The sequence below is a fragment of the Stigmatopora argus genome, chromosome 1, assembly GCF_051989625.1.
Source record: "Stigmatopora argus isolate UIUO_Sarg chromosome 1, RoL_Sarg_1.0, whole genome shotgun sequence".
Classification (NCBI taxonomy): domain Eukaryota; kingdom Metazoa; phylum Chordata; class Actinopteri; order Syngnathiformes; family Syngnathidae; genus Stigmatopora; species Stigmatopora argus.
Genome location: NC_135387.1, coordinates 8,095,383 through 8,116,967, shown reverse-complemented (window position 1 = coordinate 8,116,967; position 21,585 = coordinate 8,095,383). Strand labels below are relative to the sequence as shown.

At 39.1% G+C, this 21,585-nt stretch overlaps 1 protein-coding gene across 2 annotated transcripts in view; it reads right to left on the bottom strand.

The window, feature by feature from the left end:
* plekhg5b (pleckstrin homology domain containing, family G (with RhoGef domain) member 5b) overlaps nt 1–21,385 on the bottom strand; it is a 51,718-nt gene extending 30,333 nt beyond the window's left edge. Inside the window, exons 1-2 of one of the 2 annotated variants that reach the window (XM_077605309.1) lie at nt 20,759–21,385; nt 9,777–9,853 (exon numbers count right to left, since the gene is read on the bottom strand). In XM_077605309.1, coding sequence (XP_077461435.1) covers nt 9,777–9,853; nt 20,759–20,840 — 159 coding nt within the window. In that variant the 5' untranslated portion in view covers nt 20,841–21,385. Of the gene's footprint in view, nt 1–3,289; nt 3,490–9,776; nt 9,854–20,758 lie in introns of those variants that run through there. The other variant, XM_077605318.1, reaches the window with a different exon arrangement.
* Nucleotides 21,386–21,585: the final 200 nt, after the last annotated feature.

The following is a 21,585-nucleotide window of genomic DNA, read 5'->3' as shown; positions in this document are numbered from 1 at the left end:
AATGTAGAAACCCCAGATTATAACACTGCACTTTCTGCTTGTATAGTAGGCAATAGGCATGATTGGTGCATCGCTTTTATCTGCCTCACTTGTTACCCTGATGTGCCCTTAACTCTAGAAGAGGCTAAATCTGACCTTCTCCCATGGCCCAAGAGTCCAATCTATAACCTCCCCAAATTGAGGCTTTTTGAACTAATGGAAGTCACAGCTGTCCAACTCTAACATCATCAATGAAAGATCTTGAAAGTTATCTGAAAAACTAATAAAACAATGAATGGCAATACATGTTGTGACATTGCAAAAGCTTATCAAAACATTGCCACAGTGAATGCTTGCCTTAATTAAGGCTAAAGGGGTTCCAACCATATATTAGAGCGTATGACCGTTTTGGCTGGACAGTGTAAATCAGATTGTTCACCCTAAAAAAATCCAAGTTTGAGATTTTAAAAATAAACATAGCTTGCGTGTTGACCAAAAGTCAAACAAGAAAGTTACGTGGACTTTGAATCCATGTTTCAGCATGTGCACTACAGACACAAAATACACAAATAGCCAGCATAATTCAGTGACTAATGTGAGACTAGGTAGTCTTACTTCTGATGGGTATAAGGTATAAAATGTATTGAACTAATAATTTTGATTCTTAAGGAAGCGGTGTTATTTGTAAAAATTACACTAATGATGATCACAAACATCTAAATAGAGAAATAAAATACTCTTTGGAACTTGATAAAATGACAAAGGTTCAGACACAATTAGTCTGTTGGTCAATAAACTGACTGATTAATCTTTGTGTGTGTGTTAATCCAATGACAAAATACAATTGACAATTCAACGATTTTTAGAATATCCCCAAAAAATATTATTCAACAATTGGGGCTTGTATTTATAGTCCAAATAGGTTGCTGTGAGTCACTGTCTGAGATCAACTGTGATCATCAACTGTGATCACTGCTCAGTGATGCATCATGACTTTCCCAGATTGGGAAATGGAAAAATTTCAAAAAGCAGTAAAAAAAAAAAAAGTTACTCCAAAACATGAGCTCACAATCACCAGTACTCGCATTACAATTATTAGAGGGTTTTTAAGTATTGTTCCATGTTCTTGAAACCCTAAATACAACCCCATTGTTTTGGTTGGATACGACCCGACTTGCCCAGTTTTGGTCAATATGGCAATAATCCATTGTGTGCCATTTTTCTTTCATTATTATTGTTTTTCTGGATCTTTCATTTTATCAAGTGCAATATTCAATGTGATTTCAATATTCAAATCAATTCAATAGTGTTATCCGAATTGTGTCCTTTTAAGCCTATTGGAGCAAAAAATGTTATATATTTCTATAAGAGGATAAAACTACAGTGGTACCTCTGCATACGAGCAGCTCTACCTACGAGATGCTCGAGATACGTGGAAAATTTCAAGCTAATAATTAGTTCTAGATACGAGAAAAAATTCGAGATGCGAGAAAGCCAGGTGGCCATGACATGAGAGGCTGTTTATCATTGTAGCGCACTGTCTTTTTTTGCCGCATCTTTTCCGTGTATAACAGATATCTACGAGCACTGGGCAGAGCGTTGCATGTTTTTCAATGTTTTTTTTCCCGTCACTCAGCGTGAATGGCGAAGCGATCGCTGTTACAAGGATTAGTATATATTACTTCTTGTTGGCAAGTGGTTGTGCGTTATCCTATTGTGAGGACATTTGTGTGCATCATTTTCGGAATATTTTGAAGGGAATACAAAAGCAAACAGCACATCGATAGAGAAAGCAGGGTGGAAGCGGGGCAAATACAGCCAATATAGTGTAAGGTTAGATTAAACTTATTTTGAGTGTCTCCATCGTAATACAAGTTCCCCCCTTCGAAATCCGTATAATTTTATTACTATTAAACACATTTTATTACTATTAAACACATTTTATTACTATTAAACCACTGGTTATGTGTTACTTTGTTAATAGATGGCAAATTAGAAGAAATAAAACATTTTTTCCAATCCAATATCCTGTTTTTGGTGTTTTTTCAGAGGGTTGGAACGAATTAATTTGTTTTTAGTTCATTTCAATGGGAAATGTTCGTTCGAGTTACGAGAAGATCGACATACAAGTTCAGTCCCGGAACGAATTAAGCTCGTATGTAGAGGTACCACTGTAATTCTATAAATCCAGATTTTCATCAAAATGCCTAACATCAGCTGCCTTCACTGCTTCTTTATTCTTAGTCATACATACGATTAAAAAGAACAACTATTTTTCGCCTAAATGCAGCAACTATTAAAAATTGAAATGATAACATGTGAATTGAACCTTCCGCCATGCTTTAAGTGTCCCCTTTGGATATGATAAACATAAACTCCAAACCTCTCCTATTTTTTTAACCACAGTGGATGAAGACTATTCACAATATTTGATGCACCGCCTATTAAGTCAAGAAAACAACCAATGATGAGGGAATTATCTAAAACGCAAATAAAGCATTTTTGTTTCCAAAGAAAACCGGAAAACCTTCCAGCAGGAAGTACGGCAACACCGGTTTAGTGAGCCTGATGGCGCACTGTAGCAACAGATCAGTTGCACCTCGCAGTAATCTTTCAGAAAAATATCACCTCCACAGCTTTTCTTTCAGTTCCACAAAGTTCCGACTCTTCCATTATATATAAATATACATGAAAATTTGATTTAAAAAAAGCAATTTTTGTTTAAAGATTTATATATGTTGGATACACTTAATGTGCCCTGTTGTCGTCATACAAAAAACACTTAAAATTCCTCTAACATTATAAAACTAAATGCTGAACATAGAAACCATGACAGCAAAATAAGTGCCACTCACGTGCAGGTGGGGCTAGCACAAAGTCAAGTGTACCAGCAATGGCTGACTATGTTTCAAAAGCATTGCTTTAGGGCATCCAAACATACAAAATGGGTGCTCAATGCCCGAGAATATTAAAATGTGAAAACTTACTGATGATTTGAATAAGAACTGTTCTTTGAAACAGATTTGAGAGAAGGATTTGTTTTAAACTTTTTTCTATGTTTAAAAGAAGGCTGGCGTGTGCCAGGAAAGAGGCTGGTGTGTTAATATGAGAAGCAGATGTGAAATATACACACTTGGGAAGAAAAACAGACAACGTGCTGTTCCACTCAGATGTGGAAAAACAAAAGCCGGCATTGTAAATTCTAATGTCACACACCTGCTTTTACTTTGACCGGGAACTAATGGAAACTTAATGAGAAGTAAAACTTGAGTTCCGATCAAAATTATGTGCACATTCAACAGTTACTTACCATGGAAAATGTCAACTTCCCAGAAAAAAAACACAAGCTTTCAGAGTTTCCTCGTAAAAATTGATCAATATCGGCAAGGTCCAAAAAGACACAGTAGGGAAGGTCAAAGTTCGAGATCCAATCTGATTTAAATGTGTTCTTCTGTGCCTGAGAACCAGTCACTGTCTGGCTTGTATGATATTCCTGATCCACAAAGTATGACAGTGGAAGTGTTGACTTTGTTTATGACAGCAGTCTGGGAGTCACACAGTAACACACAGACAGAAAGTCATAGGCCCCGCCCACCCTCACAATCACATCCACACAAGGTCAAACACATTCAAGCTGACTCACATAAAACTCACATATTGTCCTTTAACGCATTACATTGTCATTTCAGATGCAGTACAGAAGGAAAACTTTACGGGCAGAGGTTGGCGTCTTTATTTCGCGTTTCATTTACAACCTTGAAGGGTTAATAACGATATCACCTTTAGAAGAAAAAAATTGGGTCACTCTAGTTTTCAAAAAAGTCAGAATGGTATCAAATAAAATTTGGACAGAATTTAGAACTTGAAAAAAATATACAAGAGCATGTTGATGTTGGTAGTAGTTATGTGGAAGAAAATCTGAAAACCAAATTGCACAATTAAAGGTATTATAGCTTGAGGCATTCCATTTTTGCTTTATCACTTTGTCTTGCACAAGAATCATATTTGGTGAGGCAAAAGTCTTTCTCACTATGAGGCAGTCTAATCAGTTTAGGATACTCCTTTTTTCCATTTGGTTTCACAACAGCACACTTGAAATAGTGCGGAAATAGAATTAATACCAAGTTTACGTGCAGTAAAACGGCATTGACATTTTATTGTCAAAATGATTGGTATGTTAATGTGGGGGAAAAAAGAAAAAGCAAACAATGGAATAATCCCAAACTTACCAAAACAACAAGGCAATCAAAAAAGAAAAGGAAAGTAAAATCATCTTTTTTATTTCCAAATTGAAATTCTGACTTCCAAGATAAAGGGCAGCAGAGTAAAATCGTTTTTTTTCTTCTGTTCTTTGGGCTAATCCAAGCTAACTACATTTAAATCCCTGGCAATTAGGTAGCTCACAAAAACAAGAAGGCACCCCCAAGGCCGAAGTTTGAGGAGGGGGGCTTACATGTTTGAAGTAGGGTGAAGGAGCGGGTGGTTCTTAATGTGAAACCCCCCACGAGTAGTTCAAAATAAAGCAACCTGTTGAATCTATATCCCCCACTGTCAGTCTTAATTAGAAGAGTCTACTCTTAAAAGAGGGGAGGGCAGCAATGCAATTACCATGAAGGATTAGACCAAACTGGCAATACCATTGTTGGGTGAGGAATGAATACCGGGGGGCCGAGGAGGGTCTCGCCTTGGTGACACGGCCTTGGCATTAACCCCCTGACCGACCATGAGCTTTGAATTCCACTATGTCTTCCTGGGAAGTGTGCAATGTGAGGGCAAACAAAGGAAAGCAGTAGTGTGAGGATAACGAGGATGAGCACGTCGGCATGGGAGACAAAGCACGGGCGAACAGAGAGGATTAAAAGCACATATTTCCCCGGAGATACCGCTAGAAGTTTCCACATATTCTTGGCCAGTTGACTGGTTGCTTGGTTGGCTCCAATTTCAGAGAGAAATCGCACTGGACTCAGGTAGCCGTAATGATACATTGTGAGTTATGTAGCCAAGCCATGCAGACTATCCATTTAATTAAGCTGCAGTTTACATGAGCAAAACATGATTGTAGGCTTGTTTTGGGGGCTTTGTTATCTTTACCCCTTTTGGCTTGGGGCCTACGCTTAAGTCTCTGAACCCCAACTAGTAGGCCCATACAAGGAACGTTTTGATTGGAGCACCACTCAGTTGGCCTCTTCTTGTTCTTCCCTATTTATTGTAATGCTTCCCAAATCCTGACTGAAACGCTCTTGAGAAGGTGGCGTCAGTTGTGTTAAAGGGAAAGACAACACCTACCATATGACATGCATTCCAGCAGAACGTATCTGGTTAACACAAAACTAATTCTTTTTTTCTGATGTGTAATAGTGGTGGAAAAACACAAATGAAAACCAATTTTTCAGGAAGTTTCAAACCTCTAACTCGGGGTTCGGGAACCTATTCCTCGCAAGTCAGACATGTCTCTTTTGATAGGTGCATATGGATCTGCTGACCACTAAGCTAAAATATGGAACCCGCTGGTAAGAGACCCGAACCCCGAACGCACAAATAAAAGCCTCGCGTTGGCACATCAAAGTGGCGCCAACACTCACTCTAGTGCCACTACATTGACCAATGGGAGCGACGCGTTGGCACATCTCTGTTTGACACTACTTCGAGCGACGCTACATCGACCAATGGGAGACTTGCGTTGGCATAGCTCTGTCTTCCCGTCATTACCTCGAGTGCGCGCCATTTACCAATAGGAGGTTGACTATTTAATTGGTGTCGACACGAACTCTACCACTGTTTTAGTTATAATTTTTGTTTCATTAAAATCCCTAGCACATTTTGCATATAGTCACTGATTAGCAACAGCTTAACAATGTTATTAAAAGAATTTGGATACTTATTGTACTTTAAAGGTGTTTAAATGGGGCAGCCTAGTGGGGCAAGGGGTTAGAGTGTCGGCCTCTCAGCTTGGGGGTCCTGGGTTCAAATCCAGGTCAGTCCACCTGTGTGGAGTTTGCATGTTCTCCCTGTGCATGGTTGTCCGTCTCCTTGTGCCCTACGATCGGCTGGCCACCGTTTTAGGGTGTCCCCCGCCTCTGGCCCGGACACAGCTGGGATTGGCTACAACCCCCCGCGACCCTAATGAGGATAAAGCGGTTCAGAAAATGAGATGAGACGAGAAATTTTATTTTGTCTTCAATGTTTTGAGCACTCTTTTTCCATAGTTGCTGGAATTAAACAATGTATTTTAATTAATTTGAGTGAAAAAGACTAGAGGTTAGCAATTAGAAGGTTAAATAAATGTACTTTAAATGATCAGCTTGAAATTTGTCAGGAATAATAAAAAATAGGAGGGTTTATGTCGACACTAGTACATGAGCCTCGGTAAAAACATTGCACTTACGACAACATTTTCTTACACTTTTTATGACGTGATTCGCAATTCCAAAGCACTTCCAGGTTGTTATTTTCCTAAATGTCACAATTGTTTACGTTTGTCCTGAATTCATGACTTGAGTGTGATGTAAGAGCAGAAATTCACTCGTTTGTTTGTTTTGGCATTTTTCATTTAAAAAACAGGAATTATTATTAGATCATGTACTCTCATCAATCAATCATGAGTGCGTCAAGAGCAAAGAGGCAATGTTACTATGACTACGCTATAGTCATGCCACTGGATTTACTGTTAGGCCTCAACTTTTCCCCCACTCCCCCTCCTTTCATTAGGCTTCGACAGGACAAGACAAGTCATTAGGTTTGTCTTGTCGTGGAACCGGGCCCTCCCCTTTATACAGCTGCGCCCTGAAGCTGTCTCGTTGTCATGTTCACCTCCGTGGTTTACTCTTTAGATTGCCTAATTTTTATTCTTCCTCACCTTTTGTCCAGATTGGTTTTTAGCCCTTCTGTTTTGCCTCCAATGCTGATAATTTCACTTGACAGACTGAATACTAATAGTCAATTTATTTTTCATCTCTATCTGTTTTACCCTCATTATTGTTGTGGATTGTTTGAGTTTTTCCCCCCAAATATTCATTTTCTGAACCGCTTTATCCTCATTAGGGTCGCGGGGGGTGCTGGAGCCTATACCAGCTGACTCCGGGCCAGAGGCGGGCGACACCCTGAATCGGTGGCCAGCCGATCGCAGGAGATAAGGAGACGGACAACCCTGCACACTCACACCCATACCCAGGGGCAATGTAAAGTATCCAATCAGCCTACCATGCATGTTCTTGGAATGTGGGAGGAAACCAGAGTACCTGGAGGATACCCACGCAGGCCCGGGGAGAACATGCAAACTCCACACGGATGGACCTGACCCGGATTTGAACCCAGGACCGCAGAGCTGTGATGCTAACCACTCGCACCACTGGGCCGCCCACAAAATAAAATATGCCCTTTAAAACAAATAGTTTTTATTGATCCTGGAATATTTTATCATGCTATTTTTTTCCAACTGATCCAGCACCACATAGTTTGGGGTTGAAACAAGCACCATCTGACTGCAATAAACTGATTTTTAAGAATGCTGATTGGTGAACAAAAGTGCTCATTTAGCTGGAATGAGATCCTGCACCTCGGCGCACAAGGAACATAGTGATGGGGAGTTGTGACTGCTGTTTCTTTTTTTTGGGAACAAATATGGTTTTGTACAAGGACATGCCACCTGCCTCTTCTTCCTCACTCCTCGATTTCATCATTTCAACGAGATTCTCATCAGTTTGGGGGGTTGAGTGGCCCGCGACCATGACTCCACTGTCGTTTCTGAGAAGCCTTGCTAGCCTAGCCCAGCCAGCTTCACGGCCTTATCTATGGCTGAGTGAAGAACCTCCTCAGGGTTAAATCCGTAATAATCATGGATGATTTTTTTGGCCACAAATTTTTCCATCTTGAAATTGTTTTTTCCTTCATACCGTTAATGGCATTCTTCTAATTATAGTAAATAGGCCAACCGTTTCTTCTTCTCCAGCCGCCGACCATTTTTCTTCTTCGGCGGGTGGCCGGCTGTTCTTCTTTGGGCCTTCTTCAAGGAGGCTACAGCGAATTTTGACATTTTTATGAATATTTTTTGATTTTGCATACTTATGAAAAATACTGCGATAGAGTGAGGCCGCATACTTTGAAGCTGGAAGAGAGATGACATTACAACCTTTTGAAACCTATGCCAACTCTATAATTGGTTAAATGTTTAACAGGACGGATGTGCCAATGTTGTTTGAAGGAAGGTTTTAAGTTTTTGTCTCACGTCAGTTGCTAAGGAGAAACGTTATATACAACTGCTTATAGTCTCCATCTGTTTTCTTCTTTTGGCTCCGGAGAGTGGGTTATTCAAACTTAAAAGCGGAAAGGGGAAAATCCACATGATGCCAGGGTGGAGAGTTAGTAGGAGGATGCAGAGCAACCAAAACAAGCAAGCAGGCACTCGTGTCGTCTCCCTTCGTCTTCTGGCCAGACTCCCATTGTCAAAACTGGCAGGTTCAAAGCACTAATTCATTAAACGGTCCAGTGGTCAGACACAAGAGGCCCGTCACCCCTTTTCAACTACCCAAAAGAAGTACATAAGCTTTAGACCCTAGCCTGACCTTATAGATGAAGTTTAATGTTGCTAAATTTGATGGGGAAATTTACTGGGGTAGGGAGGTTCTCATGTGCAGGCTACTTGTTTCAGTCTCAGTTCACTAGCTTTGTCTGTAAATGTCATAAAAAGGTGACAGGTAGCCTCAACTGGAGTGTACCAATCAAATGGTCACACTTAAAAATTGCCATTTTAAGGCTTAGGCTTTTCTTAATTTAATGTGATATCACCTCAAATCTGGTCAATAGGTTTTCTAATTAGTGAAAAACAAGAAAACCTACAGTATAGTGATATGAATTGTATATCATTTTTATGTTTAGAAAAATAGTCAAATAATTTTCTTTTATATTCATTAGTTTTTGGTCATCTATGGTGCTATACTGTCTTCCGCTTAATAATCTTGGTAATAATTGGTCACAAACCAGGAGAGGCAATAGAATATCTTTGCCCGCATATTCTTAAAAAGCACCCAACCAGTATTTGTTCTTTCTACAAATTGGACAACTACTTTGCGAATTCAATAATAATACGGGACAAAGCGCGTCACTTGTAAGCTTAATACGGGACAATTCCATTTTTTCACACTCACACCATGATCAAGTGGGAACTAAACCCACGTTGCCTCCACCTTGTTTAAGTCAAGCTAATGTATCATTACCCAAACGGCAACCTGAAATTACAGTAAGTAGTTAATCACACACACACGTACACACACAAAACTACTCTAAAACAAAATAATGATTTTTTAAGTGCATTACATGATTTTGTAAGTCCTTAATAAATGTAACAATTTGGAATAATAAAAACAATAAATTTTGTACAAAACATTTGAGACCTCACAAATCAAGGTTGTTTCTGCACTGTAACACAATGCCTTACAAATAGCTATAAAACAGGCTCACAAAATAAAGGTTTGTACATCCTTTTCTTAGCTTTAAGTGCTTTTGAATACCAACTTTTGAAACATTAATAGTTTTTTTAACATGACATACTATTTCTTATTTAGCAGTGATGTGACAAATGTGCACTTTGCACAGAACAAACAAAGGCACGGTGGTCCAGCTTTGCTGCTGTGGTTGTGACGTGCTCACTAATGTCAATACACACACGCTTTTCATTCTAGTCCTTTTCAAAACATTGCACCGTATATTTGATTTTTATGAGTGTCTATAGATTATTTTTACGTGTGCATTGTGTAAAATGCCCAACAAAAGGTTGTGATATTTCTTTTTTTTTTTTTTACCTTTGAGGCCCTTCGGCGATCAGAGCACTCAGGGTGTTGGCATACCACCCAGTCTTCCTCCTGGACGGGCTTGTCATCTGAAAGAAAGGAAAATCAGATACATTTAATCAACTTTCTACCCCCTCCCCCAAAAAATCTTATCTTGATCTAATTACATGCATTCATTAATACTCCTTGGTGAAACTGCTTAAAGCACTCATCACCTTAGTTTCAAATTAACAAAGTATAGGGGGAGGCAAGAATGATCTAAAGGCAGAGAGAGCAAAGGGAGTCAGAGTAAACACAACCTTGGGGGGCATTAATAGGAGCTCAGACGGACCTGAATAATGAGAGACGGAAAAAAACAAAGCAAAGGAGACAGATCCAAGTCGCTTTCTTCAGTAAAGTGCACTCACTCGATGGTCCACGATAACAAATCACTGATGTCAAATAAACCTCTGAAAGCTACACTGCAAGTCAGTATTGAGTACAGATTAAAGGCTTTGTTTACGTTTACATCTTGTGTGGGTACATACATGAGATAAAGACATGATAAGGCTTGGTCATATTTATCCGCCTGTCTAATGAGGCCCACTTTGTACACGGAGTGGTAAGAAAAGCGCAGTCGGTGTCACCTGTTCCCTCTCAAGGTATGGTATATGTTTCACCACAAAGTCTTAACTCAGGCCCTTTCAAAAGGTCACTCCTGAAACAAAGATATTTTAGGCCATGCTGGGGAAAAGTCTCTTTTATCCACCCACGAACCCACAATTACACTTAGGGGGTCAATGTGCTTGTGCGAGTGAGATAGTTAAACACTACCATAATTGCTAAAACCTCATGGTCAGCTATATGCCTGCTGGGAGAACAAGGCACAATTTGTCTACTGTGAACTTCCTCAGGCATATGGTGGTCTCTCACTGAGCTATTTTCCTCTAATTGGGGTGAATAAAGCAAATCAGCTGTGGCCGCTAGAAGACAAGGACTATGACCACACAGTTCCACTTTTGGGGTACTGAAACATGTAGACTTGCTGGGACGATGGCTTCTTGTCACTGTACAATTCAGATAGGACATTGTAAATGAAACAAACCAACAAACAAAAAAAGAAACACCAACAATAATGAAATAATAATAATGGTAAGCAACAAGTGGCAGTCCCAATAGTTTAGGACTCAGGAGGCTAGGACATGACTTGGTATCCAACCATTCTTTCTAAAAACTTCATTTTATCAACGCATAGGCTTTGTTCGATTTTTGATGCTGCCACGGAAGAACAGGTCAAAGCTATATGTAGGTACTGAGACAGGATACCAACCGGTTTGTAAGGACAAACGCACTGCCAGCTTTTGAGTCCTTCAGTTACACCTTACAGTGCGGAAAATATGGCAATAAAATCGATACACACTTGCATCAGGTCAGGTCTACTTATAAATAACACGCTCAGAAGACATGATAATATAATATACCTTTGACTGCAGGTTATTGTAATCCATAACATATCTAAGTGTCTGAAGTGCAAAATGGAAGATAGCTCATTATCCTCTTGAAATGTATGATTTATCACAAGTCTTGTATTTTGCTGTATTTATAGTGCGCCCCCATTTTCCCAACTTCCTTCAAATCATGCTGACATTTCCTTTCCTACTCTCCATTTCTCTTCCTCTCTATGATGAATCAGAATCCCTCAACTCAGCAGTGCTGATAAAGCCAAACGCGAACACAAGCTATACGGATGCACACGTGACGATACACAAAGAACAGACACAAAAGAGACACTGGAGAATCGCATCTATGCTACTAGCTGCAAAGTGAGAGCAAACTACATGTATTATTTTAATACATTGGATGTGTGCAACATTCAAGAACAAGCGCGAGAATATTAAACATTGTTTATGCATGAAAATAAAATTCCCACTTGAAATTCCTATTTGGATTGCTAATTGCACATGCATACGTTTGCATTTTCATATTTAGCATGCGACACACAATTAGAGGTGGATTGGGTATTCAGCAAATACTGAATTATGCATTATTAATATTTAGTGTCAATTGGATCGAGGGCACAGTGTGTGTCTGTGTGCGCTCCTGCGAACTATACCAAAGGAGTCTACAGTAACCATCTCTGAATGTAATGAGAGACAGCCATTTTGATTAGTGGATAAATGTCAGGGCTCCCTCCTGCTTTCCCTTTGTATTAAAATAGTTCAGAATAGTAGAAAGTATCTATCATGTTCCTGAATTTACTTAATTGCCACTTCTACGACAAACACTATGCTCTCATCCACATTGAACTCCAAAGCCACATGACAATAAGAGAAAACTGTTTCAAAAATGGGAGTTGGAGGTGTAGTTTTAGGTTAAGAGATGTTAGCAAAATAAGTTGCTTTTGACAGACTCACTCATTATAGAATAGTTAGATGACAGCGACGCCGACTGCTGGGACAGTTTGGTCACCCCGTTCAAGAGTAATCACGAGGAGATTAGTGCATAGCTCAAATCTCTAAGGGTATTTGTGTCACGAGGTACAGTAATTGGACAAAAGAGGAATGATTATTATGCAACACTGTGATTATCTTAAATGTTGAAGATCAAGGCCAACTCCCAACCTTGGAAAACAACGGTTTGCACAGTGGAAATGTTGGTTAAAAGAGTGAAGGCATATAGCCTGGTGTGATATCATTGCACCACCTTTATACTCTATGTCCCCAAGTGTCCACATAGATTTGGAATTTAAAACTACAAATTAGGTTAAAATGTTTTACATGAAGATATTAAATGTTGGGAAATTGGGGGGGTTGTATTTCATTGACAGATAGTTTGCTATAAATAATTTGTCCACATCAGTAAACATCATTCTTAAAGAAGCCCGGAAAGTACCATCACTTTTAGGCTGGCTGGGACGGAGGTTGAGGAACATTCCTTCACAGACCTGTGATATCACATCCTTCTCTCTAATGCCATGAATGAGGAAATGCAGGGGAAAGTAAGCTGTGCCACATCATGCATAAAAAAGGCAGAGACAGGATACAAAGAAGTGGTTCAAAGCAGACCCGTTTTCTTGGGCAGCGTATACGCAATTTTCCTTTGTTTTGTGTTAATGTGCAGTTGTCTTTGTGCCAGGTGGCTGAGCAACTTCCAGAAGAGATGCAAAAAAATGGTTGAGAGAGAGAAGGTGGTACGATGACAGAGGAGGAATGCTTTTCAAAATAACATTGATGTTTAAACGAAACCTGGCAATCACGTCATATCATTTTCTAAGCGTGGCATCATAACACACAAAACAATCACACAATAATGGTACATTTTCAATAAAGGTTTAACAGGAGACAAAAAGTTCAGCTGTGTATCAAACGTTCAACTATTTTTTTTTAAATGAGAAAAGTCATAGAAGTTTCGGAACATTGACCTCATTGTGGAACACTGACCACACGAAATGGTGACGCACGATTTTTTATGCCAGATGCACCAATTGACGCAAGTCTACCACTTATCCAGGCTTGGGACCAGATTCCTAGTGGTTGGTTGCTAGGGCATTGGCCAGGAAATGATGACAGTGACTGGTGACTGTTGCATCAAAACACAAGAAGGTATACCACAAAACTACCAATGGCTAGAATGTGGGCACTACCAGAGCTCACCTCGCTTGGATGCCAAATTGAAGGGTTTGGCAAATAAATTTCATACTTACTGTACCAAAATTAGTATAGAATTTAGAGATGTTTTGTACAAGCTAAAATGATCCACAACCAAAACAGAAATTTCACTTGTAAAAGGTACACGTACAGGATCAGTTATTCATCTTACCGCACAGATCATGAATGGCGTCCAGGGATGATGACCAGAAGTAGCGCTCTATTCCCTTTTGTGAAAAAGACGGTGGTGGTGTCTCTAGCTCATAGGCGCCACGTTTCTTCCAGTACAGGAACATTGTCGGACGTAAACCAATTTAAGTCTATAGTCATTAATGACAAAAGATATCTTTCAAATGTTGCTAAAAAATTGTAATAGACCCAGCTGTGAAGCACGTGTGGAGCTGGTGACCAGCCTGTGCACTCCCAAGAATGAGCTCATCTTTCAAAATAATAAACTTCCCAGTTCAAACACAGCTTTAAATGCCTGCCAATACACCCAATCCAAATATCCACCTGTACAATGAGCTCATGCAGTAAAGCGGCCAAGACTTGCTGTCAAGATTCTTCTTTCTGCACATCAAGGACAGAAGTTGGAAAACGTTCCTCGTTAAAAAAATCAACTTTTCGACTCAAATGATGAAGTAACAGAATCAAACGATGCGATAAGTCACTCTCATATGCTCCACTGTTGAGTCCAGCAGTCACCACGTTGACAGACTTTCCAAAGTAATTCTGAGTGATTCATTCCGCGTTCTCACTGGGACTGAATCTCATCTGTGTCAAAGTTTTCCCAACTGTATAACACTTGTGCGATCTGATCTCCATGAGTAGGATGTCTGGGCCATAGGGGGGCTTTTAGGGCCCACACCATCAGACAAGTAGTGTATTCATGAAGGGGTGAGAAACATGCTGGGGCAGTCTGGGCCATTGGCCTTTGGACCGAACTGGACAAAGATCTCTTTTAAACACCCCTCCTACATACAGAGTCGACTCTCTTTATATTTTGCACTCACTGTAAAGCACTGACATAATCTGCATTAATTTGTCTGTGCCCGTTTAATGTGTTCAATAATTTTTTTGAATAAGAATGTTGTGTGGGGTGAAAATCCACATTATGCAGATGAACGGCAAGCGATGATAATGATAATGAAGGGGCACATACAATGACAATGCCAATAGGTTAAAGCAACAGGTAGTGGCATATACATCTGGCTAAATTTATATTGCAGGTCAAATCCGATTTCTTTGCCCGTATGCGACACATTTTTTAATTATATTTTTCAAATCTAATCTGGGCTCATTCGTATATGGACATAAAATGGTTAATGTCTCAGCAGTATGAACGCAATGGGTACACACCTGACCTGGACATCATCAACAGGTGAAAACCTCACCACTGTTCGACTAAACAAACAACAGAGGCGAATGAGCAGCGGCAGATGCAAATAAATATTCCTTCTTGACACCACACATGAACCTATCAAGTCACAAGCATACAGTCCTCAAAATTGCCACAAGAGTGTCACAGCTGAGACCTGGCGAATTGACCATAATTTTCATAAACACTGATACATATGATGTGTTAACTGCACGTGCATATCACGTCACCAACGTATTCCATTCACCTACAAGTCACGTTTGTTTATGTAATGTGAACAGGAATAAATATAATCTGAATTGAAATCACAACCTGCAGAATGAATGTAGCCCTAGTATCAGCACTACATTATTGAACTGTGTGGGTCAAATATAACTTATATTTCTTTGCTAGAATATGCTTTCACATAGTAAAACATAACAGAAGAAGTTGTAATTTAAGTACTGTAGTACCTAATTCAGTAATAGTTTGAAGAGTTACTTGTCTTCGCATACTATTTCTACAGCTTGTTATTGGTCACCAGAACTGTTAAGTCTGCCTTTTACCTAAAGTCAACTGGGATAGACACAGAAAATAGATGGATGCACATGGTAGGGTTATCAAGTTTTCCATGGTAACAGTTTTCCCAGCATTCTTCTAGCTTTAACGCAGTTCTGTTGCACATCTAAAAATAAGAGAAAGAATAGTGAGACAGAGTCGAGCTGGGCCGCAGAAAGGGAGGGACAAAGTCACATGCAGCGACCAATATGTCCAATTTGGGTTAAGAAATTAGAGGGTAGGATAGAAGCCCAGATTGCAGTGCGGCTCTGGGCTTTGCAGACATGTGGTAATAATCAAAAGCAGCTTTGGGCATGAAGCTTCTCTTTTAATGAAGCAAACAGATGTGCAGCATGAGAACTAGGCTGCCAACACAAGGGCCAATTTCCACCTCCTGCAGAAACAAAAGAGGAGTGTGGGGAGGTGGAGATGGAGGGGGAGGGGGAAGAGGCTGTTGTGGGTAATGCAGATGAGATATTAGATTGCCACGCTTTCACCAACAGGTAACCCTTTCAGTATAGCATTTTCCACAAATAAGACATTTGCAGGGTGCTCTTGCAAAGATTACCTCAGAAATTACCCTCACAAGCTCTCCATTAGAAAAACAAAGCAAAGTACAGTACTACAAGTAAAGACCCCAAAAAAGAATCTGTCAACTTTGTTCAGGCCAAAGCAACAATTGTAGCTATAACCCCTAAATTTTAAGCAACGATAGCTGTGCATTAATCCAACGAAGTCATTTTCTGAAAGGTACACCATCAAAAAATTAATAGAAGTGGAAAATCACACAAAGACCACCCTTAAGATGTTTGTTGATTCACTAGAGACTCTAGCATCAGTACCATTTACTATTCTGCAATAAAATTACCAGCTCTTTTAAAGGAGACCCAACTTGAAATTGAATTGGTGAAACACTGGTGATTTTAAGAACTTTAAAAGGGCATGATCCAGTCTGATGACAGAGGGACAACAGATGTAGACTGGGGCTAGGACATATGCCCACGTGTAGGTTATAATTAGCCCAGCAAGCCTTCAACGGCACTGGCAATAACCTATTAGCAGCCAGCTATGATCATGTAAAAAAGAACATCACCCATAGCATTAGCCGGCCTCCATTTGTGTGTATATATCTATATGTATGTATATGTATATATGTAGTATATATATATATATATATATATATATATATATATATATATATATATATATATATATATATGTATGTATGTATATATGTATATATATAATATATGTATATATATATATATATATATCATGCAACACGCTAAATTATTTACTTATTTATTACCTATTTATTTATGTCTAAAATGTATTTTCCTGTGTCTGTGTTCTCACCCTCTTGCTACTGCGACAGTAAATTTCCCGAGTACGGGATGAATAAAGTTATCTAATCTAATCTCCCTACCACGTCTCTTGTTAAAGGGCAACGCCATGACAGTTCTACATGTTTTTCTTGCCTGTGAAGAAGCCATGATTTAATGAAAATATGGACCCTTTTGGAATAAAAACAACAGATCTGATATTGAAAGCCAACAAAGATGCATTGAATCAATGTGGCATAAAAAGCAGAACAGTGTTTTTAAAGAGCATTTGGGGTAGGGGTGGGGGGTTGTAAGAGGAGCCCAGGAGTTTAGTTCAGCATTCACTAAGAGTCACGTTATAGAGAAAAGAATAATGGGAAAAGAGACACAAGAAAGGGGTGGGAGGCGTCTCCAACTGTGACCGTGTTTATGGCGGTGACTTCATCAACGAATGAACACAGTTAAAGCAACACCATACTGAATAGTCACAAAGGCAATTTTACAAGGCTCAGCCCTCACACAACACTTGCGCTGCTTGTAATCTGATATCTAAACATTAGCGCACGAGTCGAGCACATAAAAAATAAATAAATAAAATGATCAAATGATTATTAGCTTTTTCACATTACTAATAATTACTATGAGCCAGGTGAGTGTTGCCAAATGATCCAACAGTTTGTACAGCATTGACATTTTTTTTATTCCCATAAAAAATGCTTTTGATTTTGTATTCTTCCTATTCGAAAGGTGAACATTCTTTGTCCACCAATTGACAACTACAACCGTGCTCTGTACTAAAACAAGGAGGCAAAGGCACCTAACATGGATCGCCGATTTTATTCGACAAGTCTGAACATGTTTTATGCACACCACAACAAACACAATAAGAACTACACATTCCTAAAATCATACAATGCATTGCCCTGATTAAATAATACTGACAAAGTAAGGTTAAAGTTCATTAATAAGCTTTTCAGTATAAAGAAATATGGACAATCTAACTGCAGCATCAAACATGTACGTGACGTTATTCTTCAAAGAAAAAAGAACAGTGTCAGTGACCTGGATGACCAGGATGAAGTAGACAACAGAGAAAGGAAATTACTGTCAAGTATAAAGCAAAACAAAGGAAGAGGAAGCAGTGGTGCACATACACTTTTCTTCTGCTTGACTGAAAACATGAACCTCTTGACTTTTAACTTTTTGTTAATGTGCTTTAACGTCCATTCAGAATAATGTGGTCCAAACCAGCTCCATCAGGGAAATTATATCATTTCAGATTCTTGTCCATTAGAGTGCTTGTCCACACATAGAGGCTGACGGAGAAGGCTTGCACAAAACAAAACAAAAAACTTGACCACACATGGAATATCATTTTCTTCTGAAAGGTCCTTAGCCCCCGGACTGAGAGCTGACAGTGTTGGGAGTACTCAGGGAGACCACAGACTGTGATAATTTGTGAATTATTCTTTCTCCGACAAGAGCCACCTGTACTTTCACTTTCTCACTGTGTGACAGAGGGCATACATACTGCATTGTCAACAGCGTCATAGCATATTGCTATAAGCCCGTATTTAGTTTATAACTATTATAATGCCCAGTGTTATCTGTCTGTTTAATTTTTTTTTTTAAGTTTTAATATCAACAGTGGTAAAATTATTTTTCTATTTGTATGACAGTTGAAACAGTCGAGTTGTAAAAAACGCTATACAACTACAAAGTGTTCCACATTGGAATGATTCAGGACAGCGTTCAAGACTGGGTTGAGTTCCACATTAATGTCACTCTATTGACTAAAGTGAAAGAAATATACTGTAACAGTGCATACTTAGGCCCGAGTCTTAAACATCCCTAACATAGGTAAATGTGGGACTCACGTTTGTGTTATGGTCACTCGAAAGAGACCAGATGAGACATCTGGTCCCAGATTAGACCAGTGACTTAAAAACCAATTTAAGACTCCAGTGGCCTGGAACAGTGAAGGGTTCCAGACTCAAACTATTAAGGCTGCTGAACCTAAACATTGTGCTGATGCTATGAACCCGTTGAGTTCAGGCAGTACCAACAACACGTGGAGTCAAGATGGGGTTGTAAGAAGGTTGAAACATTCAAATGGCAATTATGATTTTAGTTGAGCCGCCCACAGGGGGTCCCCCTGTTGAACAAATAAATTGTTCTGGCATCATAAACAAATATCAATCCTCTTTCTGCTTAATTACGCAGCCAAACAGGACACGTTCATTACGAAAAAGAAGACATTAGTTTGTGCTTTTTGCTTTTGCTTTGTTGTTCTGCGACCTTTGACTGTACTGTCTAACTTATAACTATGCATTTTCTTGCTGCTGTCACAATGAAATTTCCCAAATACAGGATGAACAAAGTTATCCATCCAATCCAATCCAATCAAACAATATTTCAAAAGCATTTTCGATGACTTTCTAAAGCTGAAAAAAAAACAGAAGCACCCTGCCTATAAGTAAATTAAGTTGAGAAACTTGGGGTAACATATACTTCTCAGACAGTTGAATCTTTCAAGAGTGTTAATACGATACTATTTGATAGTTTACAGCCAAGAAAGAAGTGGATGTGATACGAAAAATTCATCAGATCCTCGTGATTACCGGGAAAAAAAATGTTGTCCAATCACATATATTTTGTAATTGCGCAATCTATGTGACGTAATTGGAATACTGCAAAAGAATTTGGTATCATTGGAAACCTCTGAATGTCCCCTATAGAGCACAAAATGAGTTAATGTGATTGGATGCACTGGGTAGGAGACATTTAGGTTTACAAATGTCCTCGACAGAGGACAAATTTCAATTACTGGTAGCCAGGAGGATAATAATGTCTCAACTGCATTTGTTAGGTGCTTTCAAACCTGTACCTGCACTAGAATTGTTTCAAGAGGCTGATTAGATCTTCCGCTGAATGGCAGGGTTAGTGACTTTTTGGGAGTTTGCTATATATTGCGATCTCCAAAGTTAAGATGTTTCCCCAGGTGACTTGAATAGCTCAGTTTGGTAAGACTTTGGTTGAATCACCATGACCATATTGTATTCATATTATACTATTTAATCCAGGCGAAGGGTGTTCATCTATGAACGATGAAGATTGCTGTATATAAAAGACATTTGCGGTTTCAGAAATACATAGAAAAAAACTTAAAACAATTCCATTTCATGCAACGGGATAATTGCGCATGTGCACATCATGATGGCAATGTTCAAATGAGCTATCGACATATTTCCCACAAGAATAATGTCTATGTGAACTGTTTGCCTGCCTTTGACAGCACCAAACATTCAACTCATTTTGACTGGGCCTCCCAATCGATAATAATTGGACGTCTATCGTTGTCAATGGCAGGCAACATGTTAAGACACCAATTTTGTTTAAAAGAATGTTGCAATGATATACTGTTGCTGTATTTATTTACCAAAATATTTTCCGTATGTGAGAAGGTCATGAGTTGTTGACAGTGGGGGGAAAAACAGTCTATTTTTATTTTATTTTAAAATAGCCTGTTCTTTAACAGTTGTATCAAAGAATATCATTGATTGATTTCCTGACCAGTGTATCGATAATGTTCATCATCATATTGTGAAATAATCGCTTTCATGATCCTTATATCGCCAATTGTATCGTGAGCCAGAGGTTCCCACTATTTGCGATAAATACATCAAAGTTTCAAAGGAATAGCTGACAAAGTAAGAAAAATACAGGGTCTTCTATACCATGTTTTGGGTCAGTTTTTATTTGTATGTTTTGAATTTTTAAAAAAAGTTAATTTAATAATTGTACATAACATATCAACATTCTTGGAAATCATGTTTTTCCAGGCTTAACATGCCAGAATTTCAACATTTCTGTAACTTTCGTTAATGACAGACAACGGAATTCCGTCTTTAAGTAAATTCCCCCCCAAAAAACTAAGCCTAATTACAATAATCCATACCTCAGGAATTATGCGTGTAGAGCACAAATGAGACGAGGTATAAAAGAGTCTCCGATGGAAATGATTAAATCATGTGACTTTTTCCATCAGTAAGACAACAACAAAGAGCATCTAAGCCTTTCTTCATGAATAATGTAATGGCTACATTTCCAAACAAAAAACAAGTCACTTACTGAGTCTCAATTTGAGTCCGAGCCAGCTCCGAGGAGGGGATTTGTGAAGAACAGAATTCATGGTCCACTTGCTGGGAACCATGGGGGCATGCGGTTCTTCTTTTTCGGTAGTGTTTTGATGCAATGCTGCAATGGGGGAAGCTAACACCGGTTGCGAGCAGGTTCGCGTGCCGGCCGGTGTGCTCCAACCTCCGATGCTAATTTGCTAAGTTAGGTCAGTAGTCCGCTCGAAAAAGATCCCACATTGTCCTGCACTTCACGGGTGAAGCTCCCACATCACCCCGAGCGCGTGCAAGACAAAAAAAACGGACTAAAGACTTTTTTTCAGCTACCCTTTCTTGTCTTCAGGCCAATTAAAGCAACACATCGTAACCTGTTGCCGTGTTTTTTTTCACATTTAAAACCTAAATGTCCCTCGTTGAAAACGCGTTTCCCTGGCTTCCGCGTGTAATTTTGATGCCCTCGCCGAGGGAATTTAAAGAAGATAAATCGAATCTATGGTGGTTTAAAGTACGCGTCATTAGTCGGTGAACTTTTAAACAAAGTGCTGCTCCTTTTTTTAGCTTTGTGTCTGCCCCTCCAAAAAAATGCCGACTGCCTTCCATTCATCCATTTGATCTCCTTGTGCTGTAGTAGAACGCAAATGCCGCTAGGGGGCGCTACGCTAAAATGCAGAAGTATAGTATACTATACTAGTACTAATGCTTTTTCATTTATAAATCATTAGGCGTTTAAACTACTTATTATGTTGACTACTTATTTATTACTTGTTTCTTGATTATTTATCTATTTATAATTATTTTTAGTGATTGTTTATTTATAATTAT